Source organism: Macrosteles quadrilineatus, unplaced genomic scaffold (genome assembly GCF_028750875.1).
Source record: "Macrosteles quadrilineatus isolate MER2022 unplaced genomic scaffold, UCM_ALF_1.0 Scaffold_1__1_contigs__length_201487025, whole genome shotgun sequence".
Taxonomy (NCBI): Eukaryota; Metazoa; Arthropoda; class Insecta; order Hemiptera; family Cicadellidae; genus Macrosteles; species Macrosteles quadrilineatus.
The window spans coordinates 174,895,604-174,919,599 of NW_026542594.1; the positions used below are offsets into that span (position 1 = coordinate 174,895,604).

At 31.6% G+C, this 23,996-nt stretch overlaps 1 protein-coding gene across 1 annotated transcript; it reads right to left on the reverse strand.

Moving 5' to 3' along the window:
• Nucleotides 1-3,383: 3,383 nt before the first annotated feature.
• LOC128983224 (uncharacterized) lies at nucleotides 3,384-9,699 on the reverse strand. Its single transcript, XM_054402441.1, has 3 exons — nucleotides 9,583-9,699; nucleotides 5,613-5,783; nucleotides 3,384-3,856 (listed from the first exon to the last, which is right to left on the reverse strand). The coding sequence occupies exons 2-3, from the start codon at nucleotides 5,774-5,776 to the stop codon at nucleotides 3,445-3,447; spliced, it is 576 nt and encodes a 191-aa protein (XP_054258416.1). The 5' UTR covers nucleotides 5,777-5,783; nucleotides 9,583-9,699; the 3' UTR covers nucleotides 3,384-3,444.
• Nucleotides 9,700-23,996: the final 14,297 nt, after the last annotated feature.

The window sequence follows — 23,996 nt, forward strand, 5'->3', positions numbered from 1 at the left end:
CCCCCCCCAATACATTTTTTTACGGACGTTTCATACTTTGATAATTTTTCAGATTATTTTTCTCATATAACCAGTTCTTATTATCGCTTGCAATTCGTTATAGTCTTAAAGTATTCAGTGATGTAAGGGCTTTTATTTAAGCTATCGATCATTAAAATTGGACCAGTTAGAGTTGAGCTATGAACCACAACACAATATTAAATTTAACTTTTTCCAAATCAGTTTTTATTAACAGATTTATATCTCGGGTTGTTAATACGGCAAAAGGTTCATTCTGGTCTCAAATTACTCAGTAAATTTTTGGTTTAAAATTTTATTAATCACTAAATGAAATCTGACTAATTGAAAATGAGACATGGGCCTTTATTTAACATTAATAATTATTTTTATTTTGAAATTTGTCTTTGGTTAAATCAATTAAAGACATACAGGGCTGGTCATCAGGGTTACAACATTTGTTTGGTGTAAGTACAAAGTAAATGATGTATGATGAGGCAATAAGACTAAGAGGTTCCACGTCTAAAAATTGTAACACTGATGACCAGCCCTGTATGTCTTTAACCAAAGAAAGTTTTGGACATAAGGATAATTTAATGTTAAATTATTTATTAGTTCATGACTCATTTTAAAATAACTTAGATTTCATTTAGTGATTAATAAAATGTAAAATCAAACATTAACCAAGTAATTTGAGACCAGGAAGAACTTAGTGACGTATTAACAACCCGAGATATACATCTTTTAATAACAACATATTTGTAATAAGTTAAATTTAATATTGTGTTAGGGTTAGTAGCTCAAATCTAACGCTCTAACTCGACCGAATTTAAAGGTCAATAGCTCAAATGAAAGCTCATACATCACTGAATATCTTAAGACTAGAACGAACTGCAAGCGTTAGTAGGAACTGGAGATATAAGAAAAATAATCTTAAAAATGTTCAAAGTACGAAACGTCCGTAAGAAATGTATGAGGGAGAGTTTTTATTTGAATATACCTTCCAAACAAAAAAATATATTTAAAAACATATTCCAGCATTGAAATCAGCGTGAAAATCTAGTTCATAATGATGTGTTACAACACTAGCATTGCATAAAAAAGTTATTAATATCCAATATGGCGGATCCAAGATGGCAGACGAAAACACTAGCTTGGCCACACTTTCAGACAAAATACTTGGTAGTACACGGTTTTACATGTCATAATTAGATGTCACCTATCTATCGCCAACAATCATACAATTGTTTAATTCAAAATCCTACAAAATTACATATGCCTCTCAACTATAGTCTAATTTATTTTATTTTCTAATACCTGTAATTTGTTTATACCATACCTACCCGTAGCAGCAGACCTGTATACTTAACGAATTCCAAATGCTTCAATAAATAATTAAAATGGGGCCACTCATTAACATTTCTCAACACGTATGTTCATAAACGAGCATGCAAAAAATTGTCCATAAGAATAACATTGGAAGTTAGTATGCAGGTTTGCTGCCACAGGAATGTAAAAATGGGGGATTTTAGGCCATAATCAAGTAGATCTCTACTAAATGAAGCCATATACCAATTATTATTAAGATATGCTGAGTAATAAGCTAGATATACAATTTTATTTTTTCCCCATTAGGATAACATGGGGACAATGTTCTGTGTTTTCCGCCTTCAATATCTTGGTAACCAATGGTCATAGAGCAATGATTCAAAACACCAAATTGTTTGATTTTTTAAGCTGAATTCAATGGTGTAAATTAAAATTCGATTATTTTACTCTGGAAAGAGTTATTATTAATTTAATGAATAGATGTCACACATGGCGGCCATCTTGGCTTTACGAAGTCATAAAAACCAAACCCCGCAATTTGAGGGTAAACACCCGGTACTACACCATTATGTAACATATAATAAAGAGATTCCACATAGTCACACATTCCCTTCACAAAAAATCCCACGGAAGCTGGATATGTGCAGTTTGCTCCTGGACTACAACATCATTTTGAACATTTATAATAATAGATGGATAAACTAATTGTTGTTACATATTTTTTGAAGCCCATTGTTAATTGTTGTTCAAGTGTAGTTCTTTAGTGAGTTGAAGCCTTATTTTGTTCAGGGTAAATGTTATCATTCCTATAACAATTTAATTCACTAAATCAAGAAGAATTGTTCGTCTTCTTAGTCAAAATGTACAGTACTAGAGTTAAATCCACAATCAAACAACAACTGACAATACAGATTCCAGCATTTTATTAGAAGTACCAAAGGAAGACAAATTTCGTCTTTTATCAATTACCTACCTCATAAAATATATGAAAATGGGAGTCAATGCAATTCTTTAAAAAATCTCAGTCTCAAAAATCTATTTCTCAAACTTGTGAACCAGGTTTTTGCTAGGCATTAGCGTTTTACTCGAGAATAAAAGGAGACTGTTGACTCACTAAGATTACTTAGTCGCGACTACCAATTCAAAACAGTTACAGCCGATAGCAAACGTGATTACTGTATTCTTGACTCATTTATTGAGGTCTATGTCCTGTTAGACAACGCCTACTTGAAAATAACAATTTCACTTTGGCGGATGCTCATGTTCAAGCTCGTGCTTTGGGGTTGGTCCACCTAAATTCCCTGCAGTATGACACTCCTTGTGCAACAACAAATGCTGTTTCAAATTACTCACACATTTGAAACAGCATTTATGCCGTTGTGTGATCTGCAGTATCACCAGCACTCATTGTTGATAGAAATGTTCTTCTTGTTGATTTACAGTACATTTAAAACTATGACTGTACGTTAATTCTGTACCACCACACTATCCATCGAGATTACGAGACTTTGGACTTGGGACTTGAGTTTATCTATATCATGAAGTACGTCTATATTTGATAGTTGGGAAGGTTTCAATATTCAAATCTCTTTATGAAGACCCAACCGTTTCAAAAATTTAAACTTCTTTACTATTCCTCAGATGACTGAGGCAAATTTTCTGGAACCTTTTATGAAACTATATTTATTCTACAGTAAACCCTTTTTTGATCTGGACTCCGGCAAAAAACTGATCAATGGAATGTTGAAATAACAGGCACATCCAATTTTATACGTTTTAGTAGCAAATTAATTTCGTTTGTGTTTATGGTTTTATTATTCTTTGGTATATTATTTCGAACATTTCCCTCACCTTGAATGGCACCTGCAAAATGTAGTTTTAATCTCTTTACATTTAAGATAGGTGGATTGATCATACCAACAAAAAATATCTAATCTATAAAAGGGTCACATTTGGAACCTCCTTTTACAAAGAAATGGTAGGATATGCCAATAAAGAAACAAAACACTAAAGTATTACATTACAGAAAAGTTTCGGAAGTAAACTTAATGACGAAAGATTCTTCAAACTTTTTAATGCAATACAAATTTTACTTCATAGTTGAAACGATCAACAAGCTTAAGCTGTGTCTAATTCGTTTCTGATATCTATGACAAGTTTGATATTGTCATTAGAGCAGATGTCTCCATTTGGACCTGCACCGCAGGTTATCTTCGTATTTTCTTTAGTCGCTGCGGTTCCATAAAGCTGTACCCTTGTCTTGAATTTCACAATGTCATTCTCATGTTCACCTTCCTTTCCAAAATCTTTTGATCTAATTCCAAGCCTCAGCTTGTTTTTGATTCCTACTCCATCGCTGAACACGAAGCTTTCATTTTCTACATAGCCCTCGTGTTTCGGGCCGGCAATATCAAACCAGAAGGAATTTATTTGGGCGGCTGATTCAACTCTACAAAGAACAGCTGATTCTTTCAGTTTCATTCCATCCAGTGTGATGAAGAAGTCGGCAATTTTTACTTGGTTGTCTTTTCTGCAAGCATTAAAAGTTCAAATTGAATATTTTTTTCTCGCAGAAAAGGTAAACTAAGACAAGGTGTATATTTTAAGGGATAAACTCTATTTAGTTTTTGTTTAGTGGTGTTTTGTTTTCTTAATTAGGCCTATATAAATTTAAGCAAAGCTAAACAGAGTTATAAAAAGTGTGAGAATTCCTTTAGACTATAGACAATCGTGATTGGGTATTCTACTAACATATTGACTTTGGTTCAAAATAAAAATGTTTGGAAATTTGACCCGATTTTTAGCATTATCTCAATATGAAAATCATTTCACGGAAAATATGCTTTACAATCATGTTCATGCCCCCACTAAGCCACTAAACCTGAAATCCCTCTTAATCAAATCTTATCTCAACAAGTTCTAAAAAATTCTAAAATTAGTAATAATAAATCTAGTATGCTTAAAACTAAAAATCATATAAAAGGTTATCCAAAACGTGAATTTTATTTAGTAAATTAACATTTATTTATATATGTATAACATCACATAGTGTGTAATTTAAGAAATCATTCCTGAGATTGTCCATCAAGATGAGCAAAAAGCAATATTCTACCAAAATAGACTTTTCTTTTTCAAATTTGTGCATTGAAAAATATATGAATAAGTTTAAAAATTGAAAACTTAGTCGTAAAAGAACCCATTCGCAATGAGTTCTTTAAAAAATAAACTCACCATCACCAAATGAATGCTAAGCAAATAATCACGCAGTATTTGCCCACCCACATCCATAAGTTCATATTTTTTGTCTTAAATGCTGCCATCAATTTTGTCATTACAACTCCATGTTCAAAATGTAAATTAGCAAGTGTGTGAGGTTTCGCACCAAAACTCCATATCTTTGAGGTAGCATTACAACCAAAAGCAGTCTCCAATTTTACAAGTGCACAGATTACATACGAGTTGATCGATTTAGGCTTTCAAAATTGTTCACTATTTGATATTATGCTTAAAACTTTACTTTATACTTTTATCCGAAATGGCAACCATACAAAGGTAGGTATTTTAAGCCAAGTATGAATGGACATGAGTGGCGCGATCTATAGTCTTGTTACTGACTAAGGCCGACATGTAGACAGGACTGTTAGTTAATAGCCGATACAGCCAATGGCAACTAAGGGAACAGGCAACAGTTAATAGTTGAATCCGAACCACATTTTTCATTGTAATTAACGAATTGGTCTAATTATCAGGAGAGTACTGTGGATATTCGTAGTACCCACTAGTGTGGACGTTAATCCACAACAGGGATGATCGTATCCACAGATCATGGCTATAAATATCCACAATTCGTGACCTCCAAGCTCCAAGTAACTGGTTACAGGACGACGCCACGGTCCCAGTATATTTCACTCGTCTTTAGTCTAATAGTACTGTATTCTTACGATCAGCACCGTGATGAAGAACAAGGAAACTGTTACGAAAAAAACGTTACATAACCGTCACAGACTTAACTTTTTTTAAAGCAATCTGTGAAACAATTTGAATAGAATTTTTAACAATGAATATGATTTTAAATACTGCTTTGTTAATCAACGTTCCATTATTACTGAAATTCCATCAGCTGAGCCCTAAATTATTACACCAATCAATCTTAATAACAGAAGAAACCCAACTGTTTAAGAGCTTCAGTTTGGACAATCCATTATCTTTTGTAACCCTCCTGCCTTGTTTTTATGTATTTAACCATAACCAAATATAAAGTCAGAACATTTTGTTGAGTGCCTTACTCTTCTTCTCCTTGGTGTGAGTGTTGCAGACCCTCTTTCCAATCCTTGGCTGGTAAGTACGCACTAGGCCAATTCTGTCGTTCACATGGCACTTCCTGTACCACGGGATATTCACAGTACACCACGTGGATGACCACAGAGATAAACAGTAGCACTGCGTTCATTGTGGCTCTATAAACAAAAAGTACTTCAAATCAACACTTACTCAAATTAAGCACAGCAGAAATCGTAAGTAAAGTATGATTTATTTTCAGTTTCTTATTTTGGTATCAATGTCAATTCATCACTTGTTTTTAATACATAAACAGTTAAATCATAACAACACATTTACAAAATGGATCGTTTAATCACTGCTCAACGTCTCCAATTTACTAAGTTTTTCTATATAAATAACAAATCCAAACAAGTTAAGTGACAAAATCAGAGATAAGAGAATGATTAATTTACCCATCCTACTCAAACATTGCACAACTTTGCAAAATAATGTAGAAAACTTGAAGCATTAGAAAGAGGTAGAGTTAAACTTGTGCATAATGGAGGAGAACTTTTATCCAAGAATATTGATGCTGAAGTGATTTTGAAAACTAAGGTACTCAATTCCCAATTTATCATCATTCAGACTCCAGGCCTTTCTTATGGCTGTCTTTAGTGTTTTTTCAATGGGATTTACTTTTACATCTTAAACAATTCCCTAAAACTAAATCACCAAGATCATATACAGCTAAGATTCTATACAGAATGGGTCTTGGAAGAGCAGAAGGTCTATGCATATTTTCAAATTGAAAGAAAATTGCCTTCTCTGATATGAATTATTTTAATACATTGGGCAATGAATATCCTCATGTCATCACCGTGATATCATTGTACTGTGAAAAAAAGCAAATTTATTGTGCTTATTATTGCATGGTATCCTCCAAAACTTGTCGATATTTTATAAAAATACCTTGAAAAATTAAGTGCTGTAGGAAGTTTTAAGGCGGCCATTTGTGTGGCCTAATATGTCAAAGTTGACAAAAAATATAAAATATTTTGTTAATAAAGTAATATTTAAGTAAATGTAAATGGTTTGTTTTCTATCTTTTATTTAAAATGAGAAACTGAAATTGGATCACCCTAATGAGTTATAATTCTTTCCTAAGATTTTTTTCTTAAGATTCTATACGATCTGGAATTGATCACTTACCAATCGATTTTAAAGCAGAAACTTCACTAACGATTACATTTAAAACTCATTACTAAATAAATATAAGACGTTTATCGAATATACAGGGTGTTTTTTTAAAAAACTTGCATCTTTATTTATGTAAAAACCGCAATAGATAGAAATATGCAGTTTGCGGGAATCATCTATTGACGTATGGGGCCCAATTTTTTTTAATTCAACGTTACATTCACATTCCCCCCTTTCCCCCCTGCCCCCTACTTAAATTTTTTTAAATAGCAAGGTACCCCTTGTGACATATCAAATGAAAGAGCATAAAAAAAAGAAAATGTTTGATGGAAAAAAAATTAAAATCGGTTCATAAATTTGTGAGATATTCCCCCCTCCCACCCCGGAACTTATTTTTTTAATAGCAAGCTACCCCTTGTGACACATCAAATGAAAGAGCATGAAAAAAGAAAATGTTTGGTGAAAAAAATTGAAAATCGGCTCATGAATTTGTGAGATAATCCTCCCCCCCTTTTCCCCTACCCATAACTTTTTTTAATAGCAAGGTACCCCTTGTGACATATCAAATGAAAAATAAATTTCACCAAACATTTTCTTTTTTCATGCTCTTTCATTTGATATGTCACAAGGGGTACCTTGCTATTTAAAAAATTAAGTTCCAGGGAAGGGGGGGGGATATCTCACAAATTTATGAACCGATTTTCAATTTTTTGTTTTTCATCAAACCTTTTTTTTAATGCTCTTTCATTTTATATGTCACAAGGGGTACCTTGCTATTTAAAAAATTAAGTTGGGTGCAGGGGGGAAAGGGGGGATTTTGAATGTAACGTTGAATAAAAAAAATTGGGCCCCCTACGTCAATAGATGATTCCCGCAAACTGCATATTTCTATCTATTGCGGTTTTTACATAAATAAAGATGCAAGTTTTTAAAAAAACACCCTGTATAGGCCAACATAAGCTATGTTTTTGGAACAACCAGTTTATTTACAATGACTTGGAAGTGTATTTATGGTATTGAGAATAATTGTATTGTATTTTTTTGCGAACGGTGCTATAAGTGTTCCATTGTGTGAGCTGTTCACACTACACCTTTTATAGACCAAGTGTATTTTGTGATTAGTTTTTTTTGCATGTTGTATCATGACTTGACTGCTATACAGTGCATTTTTGACTGCTACCCTTTGTAGTGTATTCCAACTTAGGTTGGGCGTTTGTGTATATTTAGTTGTAATGTGTTAGTTAAGTTTTTTTCACCTGAGGACGGGATCAGATTCCAGATCCCGAAACGTTGTGTATTGTTTTTTACCATCGTTATGGAAAATGTCCGCAATAAACCTTTAAACCAAGAGAATAATTGGTTGTATTTGACTGAAGTGTGAAATATTTTGTGAGGTGAGCAAGAATTCAAATTACATTTTTTTGGTTTAGATAGAAACTTGTCTAATTTAATACAAATTTCACCCAAGATTTATCAATTTTTTTAATATGAATCAACAAGTGTTTTCATACCACACCACAATGTTGTGTAGTAGAATAGGTCCAGAATGTCATAAGTGTCAAATGTGCCAAAAAGTGCAAGTTGCTACAAAAGAAACACAATTGACACCATTACTACATTATAAGTTATCGATTAGAGTCGAGGTAAATAGAATTGAGAGTTTGGTAGTAGTATATTTTTGGCTGGAAGATATTAATACAGAAGACGCAGCACTAGCGCTATCCACCTTATAATCGGCCTCTATGTAGAATACTATTGTACACTAAGATTAGACCGATCATTGAATTCAGTTAGGCCCATTTCGGAGCGTGAACGAAACTAATCCAACTCGTAGAATATTAAACGTCAAACACATGTTGTGTTTTCTCTTCATCCAAGGTGCTCTTCCGAAAGAATTTGAACCAAAACCTGTGTTTCATTTATTTGTATAGCTTAAAACTACTAGTTTCATCCGAAAGTAGTATTTAAACAATTACTAAACACTGACAATTCTAATATTATAATTAACTTTAAATTGAACGAGTAAGTAGCTCAACTGATTGTGACAAATTACAGTACAGCGATGGTATTTTACTACATCCTCTTTCCACAGCTAAAAGAATTAAAGGACAGTTTTTTCACTGTGCCGGTCGCCCCTAGCCTTGCTTGATATGTTAAGCACATACATATTTAAGCCCATGTAAACAGCCAAAAGCAGGTTTAAAAATACCACTAGCATGTTTGTAAAAATATATATTATCGAAATTCTTACTAAATAATTCGGTCTGAAAAAATATTATACACTTTAATATATCACCTTGGTTTTACAAAATTTGGAATCACACGTCTCTGTATCTTTTATAAAGCTTCTAAAAAAAAAACTAAATAACGAAATTTTGTTTCTATTATTTTAGGGTTAATTTCATGATTTGTGCTTTACTTATATTACTAGGGTACGATATATTATTAATGATTATATAGTTTATTTTGTTTAGCGAGGTTTTAAATGGCTGAAATAAAAAAAAACAAATTGTAAACAAAACACGACCTATACAGTTCGCCGGACAGAACTAATAATAAAATTGGCTTCTGCTGTTCCATAAGGATGAGTAATCTACTAAGGGGGTATGTTTTATCTATGGTTTTGCTATGTTATTTTTTGAATAAAGTCCCTTCCTAGATAATTTACTTTTAGAGCTATTTTACAACTACCTAAATTCTTTTTTTTTACTTATTATAATTACTTACTAATGTTAAAAGCTACCTACATACATGACTACAGTTTTACTACCATTCGTACATACTTAAAGTAAATCCTACCTTATGGCTTACTCGGTGAATGACTAACTACAGACTTCTCACTACGACTTATATAATATCAGGTGTTCACCTATGTGTCATCAAGTATTGAATAATGTCTGTTGCAACATATATGCTGTGTCAATTAATGACAGCGATTAGTGTACATGGCTGAACATATGTTTGCTATGGAACATTTCTACCCAGTATTTCATTTTCAAGTAGTAAAATATATTTATATTTTTTTAGATAATCAGGAGTACAGATAACTGCCAAAAAAACGACAGTTTAAAGGATTAGTACTTGACTAGTCATAGTTTTATGGAATCTGAAATCTTAAACTCTTCTTCAGGTAGGAAGAGACGCAATTAGTACAAAAATGAAAATATATTTTAAAAACAATACTATAAAAAAATCTTTAGAACAGTAAACCTAAACGAATAACAAACAAATACTGCACTAGACGATCAAAAGCCATAATTATTATGGGTCTTTACCAGAAGTTCTTCACTATTACAAGTTGCCCTATGCGAGCTAGAGTTAAGGTTAGGTTAGGTTAGGTTCGGTTAGGTCATTTTAATACAGTTCATTTGCATATATCACATTTAAATAGTGTAGTCCTTAAAAAAATTAAACCACGTAAGAATAATCAACAATGTAATAGTCAAAGTGATAAAAAATAATAAAAGTTGAATATTCTTTTGTAAATTATTTTTCTTATTTTTGAGCTTGAACTCATAAATTTTTCTAAGCAATTTTGTAGAGCCTAAAACACATAATTTCGTTGTTTGAAGTTTTTTTTACAGTAATTGGCTACAAAGAAAATTAAACCGATATTGGTAACTTAATATTCGTATGTTATTCTTATGAAGAATAGTATAACCTTGTGGAGTTTCTTTATCTAATGGATATACTTAAAAACTTGGAAAATGTATTTATTTTATACTAAGCTATTAAAATTTTACCGAATAATACAATGTATTACTTTTTAGTTAAAACCTAAGTAGTCGTTAAACCTAATGTTTTTCAAACAAAAAACCTTACATGTTTAATAAAATATTTAAGTGTAAATACAATCGAGGAAATGGGAATTGTATTTTATGTACACTCCAATTTTACAAAAACAGTAAAATTTTACTTTATCAGTACAGACAGTTTTTAAACGTTTGCCCTTTACAGCTGTTTTCAACGATAATCCTGATTGGCTTGTAGGGATAAAGAAGGGATTTAAGTCCTCTTCTGTTGGCATCAACGTCGATACGTTGAGCTTGTATGTAAATGTAACAAACTATTATTGCTTGAATTTGAGCCACCAGTTTGTCAATTTTACCATCGTCCTTTTCCATACCTAAACAAATATTGGCAATTATTTTTACACGTTCACCTGGCATCAATATCAACTTAAATAATATTAACTACCTTAACAATAAAAATTGGAAAAAATTGATCAATTCTTTATTCTTGAAACTAAACTAGATTATCCTAAAACGCAGATGATAAACTTTAAACTCGAATTTCTTTCTCAAGCTATTTTACGTTACAATTGTCTTTCCATAGTTTTTTTCTTAAAAATTTTTATCAGCGTTATTGTATAAAGTTTAAGTATAGTTAGGTTAATTTATCTTTCCATTTCAAGTGTTATTTTTGCAGAGTAGTGAGCAACAACAAAGAACCTCCCCACACAGTCTATTTAGAGATCTTTTCAATTACTGAATTGTTATTTTAGGAATTATATGGCACCATTGTAGGCTAATTGTATTATTTTTTTAAGTAAATGTGATCTTTAATATTAATCACGTGTTATGAATGATTTAAATGTCATTCCCTTCATCACTCCATGATACAAGTTTAACAGTACGAGCAAATGTAACCACATTAAACATCCTACCAAAACAAACAATAAGAACATAAATATAAATAGTAAACAAACAATCTAACAGGTAGCAACTGCTTCTGGAATACATTTTATAGACATGTTTAACCAAGCAGTGTGAACATACGGTCTTAGATTGACGTACAGTAAAGCCTACTATTCTATTCTTATACAAATTACAATGGATTTTACTTAGTACCGATTCACATATAAAATCTAAATCTAATATGAGATCGAGATTTCGCGACCAATATCATTTAAGAAGGATCTTTTTTATTAACAAAAACTATACCATCTGTTTATTTTATTCCCATAAAGTTCAATTAAATTGGTTGAGGTGAATATTATTTAGTTCAGACCGGTCCTCCTCTCTCGGTTAACTCTGAGATTATTGAAGACTATTCGTTATCACATAAAATAGTTGGATTATGTTATTAAGATGTTGTTATCATCCAACTCAAACAATTAAAACATATGCCTCACAATTTTTAAATTCGTGATGAAAAACACTCTTTTGGCAAAATATATTATGAAGTATGTATTATTGATTCTTAAGCTAACTCATTAGGCCTGACTGAGTAGGATGTACCAGTAACTATTCTTATTTATTTAAAATTTAATTTATTATCGAGAGTTTTTTGTAAGCAAGGGTTTATCTGTCGACATAAATTGTACTTAAATTGTGGGGACAAAATCTCTTAAAAGACTGCTTGACTGCTTGGTATATTGTCAAAACTGTAACTTCATTTGCCGTTATGCAATGAATTGATGATGTTACCTACGAAAATGGCAACTTTGTATATTACCAAGGCCAACGTTTGGACAGTTGATTTATAAAAACCTTATAAATGTTGATTGTGTATGTATATAAATACAAAACAAATAAACAAGCCTAAATATGAAATAATAAAAACAATCTGATGAATAACTATGACTAGTGCACGATATAGAAAAACATACAATTATCAAATAAAGATAAATTGAATCCATCATAATATCATATAAAAACTTTTGAATTGAAATATAATATTGGTTACCGTAGGAGAAACTATCATAATTCCATGTATAAATCTTTGAACTGAAATATAATATTGGTTACCGTAGGAGAAACTATCATAATCTTATGTATAAATCTTTGAACTGAAATATAATATTGGTTACCGTAGGAGAAACTATCATAGTTTTATGTATAAATCTTTTAACTGAAATTTAATATTGGTTACCGTAGGAGAAACTATCATAATTTCAAAAATCAATAACTTTTGAACAGAAATATAATATTGGTTACCGTAGGAGGAACTATCATAATTTCATACCTATATAAACTTTTGAATTGAAATTTAATATTGTAATATATAATATTATTATATATTATTGTAATATATTGTATGATATGGTAATATTGGTTGCCGTGGGTAAAGATATAAAGAAAATTATAATTCCACAATCGTTAAGCAGCAAAAATTTCAATTGCAAATGGTTCGTACTATCATTATATTATTACACTATTAGCACTTGTTGGAACGCTCACCTTCTCTACCATTATTTTAATTACTACAGTTGCTGTGAACCTGCAGCAAATGGAATATTTCGTTGCATCATTGCTTAATTTTTACAAAATAAATGTATACATAAGGAGATATATTTGCTATTTTCCATATAACCACTACACGAAATTGTAATAAAAAAGATTTAATAAAAATTGTTTTCTATTTTTTTACATGAAGTAAAAATATCAGAATTTTCAAAACCCTAGGCTATTAAAGATCCTCGTAGCCTTAAAATATAGCATACAAACTCTTTTATTCATATGTATTTAAAATTTAATTTCCCATCATTCATTTGGATGTCCGAAAGGAATTTGAACACAAATAAACCACTTATAATATTACTAAAAACAATTTAAAAGTATATTCGTTTTTATTTTCTTGGTTAAAGGTGAATTTAATTCTATCAGAATTGCTATAGAGGATTGCATGATGATTATTGATTTTCTCTTGTGGTTAATTTAGTCCCAATCTCATGAGAGCTTCCAATAGTCCGTTTGGTCACCCAATTAGTGGCTAAATTGGCCAAACGTTTGAACGTTCACTTGTGGCCCTCACTTGGAGCAATTTTGTGACAATTCGTGTTTTAAAAACCCACTTAAGCTTTTCACTGAACAAATTGGGTGTTGACAACCAGAATTATTCGACGAACATCGGTACGTTGCTAAAATCTGATATTAAATAAATATTAGGAAATTGATTATGTTACGTTTACTGCACACATGTTTTTTTCCACGTTGAGTAATTTAAAGTACTATTGATTCAAGTATGAAATTAACGATGGTTCAGTGCCAAGAGCTATTTTTTTAGCTGGAGAACTCTCTTTGTTGACAAAAGATCAACGGTATTATTATTATTAAAAAGATTATTAGTCTTTTGATTAATCTAAACTTGACTCAGCTGTTCTTGAATATCTACCTTTTGATAACTATCTTAAGGTAAAAATACATATATTTTATTTAGTTTTTTGTCCGTAAAAAAGGACGTTATTTCACTTTATTCTACCCTCCTTTTAGCATTAATTTCTGCTTAAAATATGCGCGGGTAAGTCTCCGAGTTGCCTTGGTTACATGAGAGGTAATGATCAAATTGAGGCATTATAATATACTTAGTTCAAAACCATTAGAAGGTTGTATTTATGGCCATGGGTCGTAGGTTGTTTGGGGATAGCAAACCTCCATCTTGTCAATAAATCATCAATATGCACATTTTACACGCACCTTTAAAGAAGTACTGTGGTATAAGAGCACTGGTCAGCTAAATATTGTTATCCAACTATAAATTTGGTGAATTTACTACTGCTAATATTGAGAAATTTATTAGATTTGGAACTTAAATTTACAATTTATCGCTGGACAGCTAGTTTTTAATGTTTTAGGAAAGAACCTAGGTACTGGTTAGTCAGCAATGCAATTTTAATTGTTTATCGTTTTATAAAGACTTGAAGTTCAATTGATAAACCCGAAGTGAGCTAGGTAAATGACAGGACTAATTCATCTAGAGCATTAGGTAGTGTTTTAATTAGAAGTTAGACTATTTATTAAAACGTTTTCATTAGCTCGCTTTCTTGTCCGGTACAAATTTTTCAATCAATTTTTTACTAACTTCCCGATGAGCTAGAGACTTGAAACTTAAAACATAGCTCACAAATAGAAGACAATGCAATATTATACCATTTAATTTTCATATTTCCCTTGGGCTACGCCCCATGGGCTTTTTTTATTAGCTCGCTTTCCTACAAATTTTGATATCAATTTTAAACGAAGTTCCTGATGAGCTAGAGACTTGAAATTTGAAACATAGCTCACAAATCAATATTATATCATTTAATTTTCATATTTCCCTTAAACTTCGCCCCATGGGCTTCCAAATTTTTGATGTTAAGAGGTTAAGGGGAAAAGGTTATGCTCCCAAGAGATTTTTTAGACAAACATTTCAAAATAAAGATAAAAAATGTGATTGCAGATATAAAGGTGTTTGTTAATAATGTCAATTGTTATTTATTTTGTATTCTATAAAGTAAACAATAAATTAAATAGATTGATATATTTATTGTTAGTAGGTAGGCCATATATTAAATCAAATACATAAGTACATATGAAAAGAAACTCAAATTAACCTTAGATTTCCCACATGCCTCTGACTTAATCTGATATAGATGATTGAAATAGATCCTCACATTAAAAACTAAAATGTAGAAAATAATTTATAAATAAAAAAACTTTTTTAAAACAAAACGTTTTTAAACGCACTAAAAAGTAGAAAATAATTTATAAATATGTGGAGAGTATAAATACTTGTTTAGATTTAAAACGAAAAACGTGGGGTGCATGAAATCGATAATAATATATTAGTTCAAAAGGTGAAGGTATTTGTAAATTATCGATTGCATGCACCCCACGATTTTCGTTTTTAATCTTAAAGTATTAATACTCTCCACATATTTATAAATTATTTTCTACTTTTAAGTGCGTTTAAAAACGTTTTATTTTAAAAAAGTTTTTTTATTTATAAATTATTGAAATAGTATTTTTATAAGTAAGATACCTATTAATATAAGCCGCATGGAATACATATTTTTATGTACAGTATTAAAGTATTTTATGAATTTTTAGTACTTTCATTCGGTCTTTTATTTCCCTCTGCGAATGTAAATAACACCGAAGGCTTATAATATTTTATCACTGACAACAAATTTATGATCCATCACACGATAAACATAAATCAGCAATCCACTTGTACAAACAGACGTATTGATATTGTTGATGTTCGCCATGTTGGCAGATTGTGCTGTGTTTACTACATGATTTGATGTCACACAAATACAATTAAATGTTGTGTGAAAAAACCTTATAACTATCACTAAATATAAGAATTTGTTTAAACTGTTATTTTCCGTTGTTAAACTATCTCATGGTGTAGTGGTGTAGTGGTGTAGTGGTGTAGTGGTGTAGTGGTGTAGTGGTGTAGTGGTGTAGTTGTGTAGTGGTGTAGTTGTGTAGTGGTGTAGTGGTGTAGTGGTATAGTGGTATAGCCCCGGGGTGTCCCTGGGGGCCTGTTCGGAAGGGATTGGTCATAATGAGAGAAGATGCCTCCATGTATTCGAGAGGTGGTCTAAAGTCGCCCGTGATCGCGTAAGGTGTTTTAGATGGCTCTGTGCTTACGGAAGAGTTCACGATTTTTCCACAATTACGGCAAATGTTCAGGAATTCACCGAGATCGCGGATGATGGTCATGACCCCTCCATGCTCACGGAAGATTTTCAGGAATTTGCTGCGATCGCGGGCGACGATCATGGTTTCTTCAAGATCCCGGAAGATGTTCATACAGCTTTTACGGTCGCGGAACATGTTCAGGTCATCTCCGTGATTACGGAAGTATATTACGATTTTTTTCACGATCACGGAATATTATCAAAAATAGTCCAATAGTATTCCTTCCTTTAAAATTAAGTATGTCACCTAAAAAATATATAAGCTGGTATGTTAACAAGAATACATTTCATGACTGAATACTTTGACGAGGCTTTAAGCTTTGGATAAAGGAATGACATTTTTGTAAAGCTTTCTATTTTATAACGGTTTTATTATTGATAATCTACTTTCACTATTTTAATACATTCAATTTGTTACTATTCTATTTTACACTCTTCTTTTTTATGCTTCTCGTGAAAAAATAAACAAATCTTTCATCTAAACTGTACTTTTTATGTTATCAAACTAAAATGGATGATTGAGGCAATATTTTTCGATTGAACACTCCAATCATCACCAGACCCAATACAGGAATAAGAGTCTAGCATTTGTGCTGGGTCTGGCCACAAGATTGGAGGGTCCAATCAAACACGTTTACATTTTGTCTCATTGTGTGACTTCATAAATTGACAAGACTTTGCACAGAATATTTTGTTGTAGCCTATATATTTCGTACAATAAAAATGTTTAGTGAATTTGAAAACTGTTATGTGACTTAAGTATTACCAACTGAATTTCCTTGTCTGAAGTTTTCGTAAATGTAAGAGAAAACTTTGACAAAAGGGAATCAAGAGAGTTTTGCATAACTTTCAACCTGAAGCAGTTTTACTGCATTCATAGTCTGAATAAAGTCGTTGCAAAACTATTTATTCAAAATGAAGATTGTAACATTACAACACAAGTGTCCGTAAAACAATTTTACACTTGTAACATTAAGTACATTGTAAACAGCATATTAATAAAATCCATCGTCTCCCTGCAACTACGATAAGATTCCCATGTTGTTTTACAAGAATATAACCTTGTAACTAAACAGAATAAAACTAATTTATAAACATGGAATATATTTTTTTTATTTGTATTTGAGGATTTTTATCCCCATATTCCACAACATAATTATGCCACAGTATAAAATATTATTAGATATTCCACAACTTAAGGAAAGCTTTTTAATTTTCATCTCGTAATGCATTTGTAGGGTACAATATAGGGGAAAATAAAGGTTATCACGTTCATGATTTAGTGTAATTGTTACAAAATACATGTTGGAAACTGAGAGTTCGCTTTCCATTGATAAAAAACAACAAATTATTTAATATATGTGACTGAAAAGAAAACTAGATATTCCATATCCATGAAACAAAATACCTATTTCTGAAACCAACATTAGGACCACAAGCACCTTTCTTGAAGCTAACCTCGCAAATCTAAATCTAAAATAAGCGATAAATTACAAAATATTAAAGTCGAGCTTATTACATTTAAGAAATCCTCCATAGATAGAATCTGCCTCTACAATTTACCAACGAACCATTACCACCACGTAGGTATTAATTAAGACGGCGTAGAACAATAACCTTCCCGGCATAACAAGGCAGAGATAATAATGCGAGACGGCCCTTAGGTTGTAACTACTTCTACAATACTTAGTATGTACCGTAGAGCAGAAAAGGGACTATAATCTACCAGAGATAACTTAAAATGTATAATGTAATTAACAAATTAAACAGTTATATGTTTATTTTTTATGACTGCACGGCCCATCATATATTTATAGGCATGTATGATAGGGTTTTTGTAGTTATGTTTATGAGTATAAATACGAATGTAAATAGTAAATTTCATCACTAGGGCGTAAAATGTCTCTTTTTGACCCGAGCTCAAGTTTAATGACTAAGGCATAGCCAAGGTTGAAAAATGAGTGCGACACTTTTTTGTCATGTGATCATTTCTATTTTCCATCATATTGCAGCATTATTTCAAAAAACTACCCAGGAAACTAAAATACTTTTCATGAAAGAAAATACTTTTAACTAATTTTCAATTTTGCTAATGCAAGTAAGCAGCTGTTTAGGAAGATATTCAATCATTTTGACTGTTACAATTATTGCGTTATTGTGTTTTATACATTGATATGTTCAACTATTGACAAGAGTGCCACAATATAATAAATAAAATTAAATCAATCTATACATAATTTTGATAATACGATTGTAAATAACTGTCTTTGAATCTCTAGGGACTACAAAAGCTTTTTTACTCCCTGGGGAGTAAAATACTACTGTAGATACGCAACACATGTTCAAAAAAAGGTTTTTTCTGTAGTGTGATGGAAAATATATAATGGACTTTGTTCAGTAGCAACAATAAAAATATTGGTTTAACAACGCCATGCAATGAGATGATACTACGCCTAACCATCTTAAATAATAATTATTAATGCTACCTAACATTTGCAATATTCTTTAATAGATTTTTTTTTATCAAGGATAAATGGTTTTAAATTAGTTAAAGAAACGTAATTAGGGTTTCAATATCTCTAATCAACATTATGATTGTATTCGAATCAATCGAATGCAAATCACAATGTGTACTCCGGACACTGACAATTACAGAGTTCAAATATCGGATTATGAGGATATTGTTACCAGGCTCCAATCATTACAGATTGGTTTCATTTACTAATTGCGGATGAACACAATTCTGAAACAACATTACCCTTTTTTGAACAACAACTTTTGAAATTAATACCTAATATTTTTACAAGAAAAATCGTAAAACTAATGATGTTTCTCGACCTTATACATTGAGAACTGCACTATATTTTTTTTTTTTATCTTACCTTAAATATCATGGATAAGGACATTTTGGTACTATTTTTACGTGAAAGAGACATAAGAATTACAGTAAGGGAGGATGTTGTCGCCAAATTTGTCGACACGATTTACGATCCACTAAAACTGGTGCGTGTTTAGGTCTAAGACCTCATTTACGACATTTCTTATCATCATCAGAACAAGTTACAAGTTCGGTACAAGAGTTGAGCAGTGAAAGGTTAAATGTTTACTTTGTTTTAATCGTTACATTTTTAAATGGTTAAATAATTTTATTATTTTACTAAGAAGTAACTTTCTTAAAAATTTATGAATCAGTTAGCTTATAAAACAGTTTTTCCAAATATTTTCTTTTTAATTTTGTATTAGCGAATTTCCCTATAGGGAAGTAGCTATTACCGTAGGTGGCACGGTAAGACCTAGACCCGGGACCGATTTACTTTTTCATTTTGATGTCCCCAGAGGCCAAAAACACTATTCGTTCAAATTTTTATATATGTATATATATATATATAGACATATATATATATATATATATATATATATATATATATATACGTCCGTGAACGCGATAACTTGAGTAATTTTTGTCCGATTTTGATGAAATTTGGTTTAAAGGTGTAAAGCGTGATAAACTTGAATGAGTTCGCGAACCAGCACGATCGGACCATGGGAACGGGGCTTTACGGGGGGTTTTATGGGGTAAAAATTGGTTTTTCTCACTTTTGACCCTCAAAACACAAAATTTCCCAATTTCTCTTAAGACCTTTTTAAAGAGCTTAAAAAAACAAATAATTTAGTATATAACAGTATTTTTGTTCGATTATTAGTAACGGAGAAAATTGAAAAATTGTAAATTTAAAATTCCCATGTTATTCTTATGGAGAATATTGTCAAATGTTGTAGTTTGCTTGTTTATGAATATATTTTGATCAAACTTGGTAAATTTATTCATTTTGTACTAAGCTACCAATATTTTACTCAAAAACACACTTTATTAGTTTCCTTGTAGCAGCAAACCTAGGTACTCGTTAAACCTAATGTTATTAAAATATATTTAACTGAAAATCAATTCAGACGAATGGAAATTCGCTTAGTCGGCAGGTTTGCTGCGGCGGGGGTATTGTTAAACATTGCTACTGTGACCAAACGAATGAACAAAAACGTTGATCGTTAACAAATCATCAATTCAGGCTTTTTGAGCCCAAAATAATCTATTGATGGTTTGTATTATTGTTTAGCTGTCCACAAAACACAGGTGTCCACTTTTTTATTACTCACATTCACATCCTAGAACGCAAGGTTCTAACCCGGAAATGTTTACACATAACTTCAGACTTATCCTAGAGGGTTGTTGCTTTATTACATGGATAAAATCCATTGGTGGTTGGCTGGAATTGAACCGGGACCTTTTACTCCGAAGTCCCATGGTCTAAGACCAGCTCGTTCCCCACTGGTGACTACTAAAGTAAATTATCACTGCATAAAATCTATATCACGTGTGATACAAAGAAACGAGTTGGATAAATTGATTGATAGTGTTATTTTGATAGTTTTACACATTACAACAAAAATATAAAAAATATAAGTAAAAAAGTACATTTTTTGTCCTAGGACGCTAGGCGGAGACCAGTATTGTGTTTCTTCGCAACCTGGGTGTTGCGGAAATGTCACTTAGATCAAATCCATTGGCGATTTGGTGGGATATGAACCCGGTACCTCAGGGACCGAAGTCAAGCGCTCTAACCACTAGACCAGCTCGCCCCCCCTGGCAAAAAACACTAGTATTTAAGGACTTTAAAATCGTTGATACTTAGTTATGTATTTTAAAATAAACTTTATCAATTATCAGTACCAATTACTTGATACAAGGGTTAATCTTCTCTACGCGGTCAGGTTTGCGAAAATGCAATCAGCATCAGTATTAACAGTTTAATCAGCGACGTGTGACGTCATAACCACCTGGGATCACGTGGTCTCTGTGCCATGATTGAACTCGTGTGCCTCGGGTCAAGGTCTTTGAACGCGTCAAGAAAGTTTTAACTCATATAAGCATTTTGGATCATTTAAAATAAAGGTGAAACTTGATATTGGTAAATGCTGTAGAACAATTGAATTTATTGCAATTATTTGAAGCACAAGAAAATAGTAGAGTGATAATCTTTGTGATGGTTAAATGGTAGCGCGTGTTTAGTTATTGAACGGAAACTATTAAAATTGTAATTATTTGGTTTTACTCGTTTGATTTATACAGGGTGTTAAAAAGTCGTAACACACCCAAAAATAAATTAAACGGTGCACGATAAAATTTTACAACTTTAACATTTGTACGATTACTTTTCTAGCTATTGGCAGGAAATCAAAATTTTGCCCTCTCCCCCTTTTGGGGTAGAAAGGTTGCAACTCAAAATCCATTATGGTACACACTTACTGGGCATTAAAACAATTTCAACACATAATTCAGTTATGCGGTACCTCCTCAAGGGAATGGCCCGCTAGAAATAGTAGGAAAATCATAAACGTATAGATAGGTTAAGTACACGTAGATACACGTAATGTACAAGTAGATAGGTAAACGCACATCAAATTAAAGTTCTTAATCAGTAGAATACAAAGTCACAAATTTGGGCCCAAAATAACAACTAAGTACAAAATGGCAGCCGTTCAAAGATTCAAAATGGTAGATTCAAGCTGTTCGAATCAACACCAAATTGATTAGGGTGTTGGTAGGATTTAAGTTATTTAAATTTATGGTGGAATAGCTGCCATTTTCGACTCGGTTGTCAGTTTGAGTTCAAATGATTCGTGAAAGCAGTCACAGGCCAAAATAATATGGGTAAGTACATTAATTTTAAAATTTTGAGTTGCCCCCTATCCACCCTTAAAAGGGGAGGTGGCAAAATTTAGATTTCTTGCAAAAAGCTAGAAAAGGCATCATATAATGATGTGTTGAATTTTTATCTTGAGCAGTTCAATTTATTTTTAGGTGTGTTAAGACTTTTCCAACACCCTGTATGTGCCGTCCAACCAATTTAAATATAATACCATCAGTATTTTTTTTTTTTAATAAGATGGCTACCAGAGTCAAAAAGATTGTCAAATCTTTACCTATAGCTCTTTGAAATAACCTATGTATGGTGCTAGCCAGAATCCCAATCACTCATCCAATTCACTCATGTTGAATAATAGCTAAGGTTTCTCCCAAACATTTTCTCAGCAACGTATCCGAAGGTCCACCAATATTCGGCAGTTCGACGATTCTGTCGATTTAGGTACGGATTCGAAAGTTATGGCTGTTTAAATTATTATGTTTATACAATTTTTTATCGTTCGTATATTTTCAATTCTTAAGTATTTTTGATGTTTCTAAATTAATTTGGATGTATTACATATTGCGTACACCATCTCCACAGTATTTTACAATCAAGACTGATATTCTACACACATTAGTTTACTGTCTCAGATTTTTATTTATAAATGTAGCTTTGAATATATCACGATTAACCAATGCTATATCCGTTGTGAGAATAATGCTGCGTTAAAAAATAAACATTGTCAAAGCTCTGATGGATAGAATCGTCAAAATATTTAATTCCAGTATATCCCTATAAACATTTTCTCTTTGTCTCGGCTCATAGCAGATTACCATGTATGCAGATTTCCAGAGAAATTAATCTTAATCTCCTTGACAATCCTTTACCGGGATAATCTCCCTTTGAGTACTCATTCAACCAATTAACAAACTTGACACAACTTTATATCCAAGCTTAACTTATCAAGCGTAATAAACCCAGTTGATTTACTACAAATAAAAATTAAACATGACTTTTTTCGTTTTAATATTTAAATAGTTGTTTCACGATGAGTTTAACGTATTTTCATCACCAAAAAATAAACAAAAACTTGTTAATTAATCATTCCTAATGTGTTGTGACAATTACTTAGTAATATGATTAAACACCTATGTTCAATCAGACAATGCTATGTTTTATTCTAGAATTTCTCCACCACGTATATAAGACATGTTTTTTGTTTAATTGATCAATTATGGTAATATAAAACTATATGATTCTTTTCTATTATTGTTTTAGGATACAGTTTGTAAACTGACCCTAATACATTATTTGAGGAATGTGTTTTGAAGCATTAACAAACACTCGTAAATGAGACATATGTTTCGTTAACTTTAAAAAAATCGGCATGTAAACTATTTATAGAAATACCACGTATTAATTTGGGTATTTTATTGTATGCCTCTTCATCAATAATTATTTTGGAATGATTTAAGTCAAAATGCCTTATTCTAGTCTTTTCTCTGACATCTAAAAACCAAAGTATGGGTTTTGTTTGTGAATAAAGGAAATACACAAACATATTATGAGAAATCTAACCAACAAAGTAGACAGGAGAGTACATTTTCATGTCATGATATAAATCCCCACTTGCCGCCATCTTAGGTGCTAGTGTAACAAATGGAAATGAGTGATAAATCGTGTTAATCGATTTGAATTAAATAGGGCAGTTTTAAAATGTTTTGAGCTTTCTTTTAGCGCTACTATATTATATCAAAATGTTTTAATAATTTTTAATCGTTTCTTAAAAGTGGTTAAGTGAATGTTGGTTTAATGAAAGTTTGAAGATAGCCTACTGTCTCACCGGAGTTTTGCCAGGTTTTGAGAGCTGGAAGCTCATTATGTCTAAGTTAAAAAGAAGTTTGATCATGTCAAGATAAGTACTATACAAAACTGATAACGCTAAAATCAAAGTAAAAAAACAGCAAACCTTAGCTCAGTTTTTTTCTAAAAGGAACAAATTAAAACAAATAAGATCAACTTAACACTAGCTTACTCGCAAAGTTTTAGAACTTAGTCCCTTCCTCCTGAGAATGGTGTCGCATATTTGAACTTGGACCTAGCAGTATGAAACG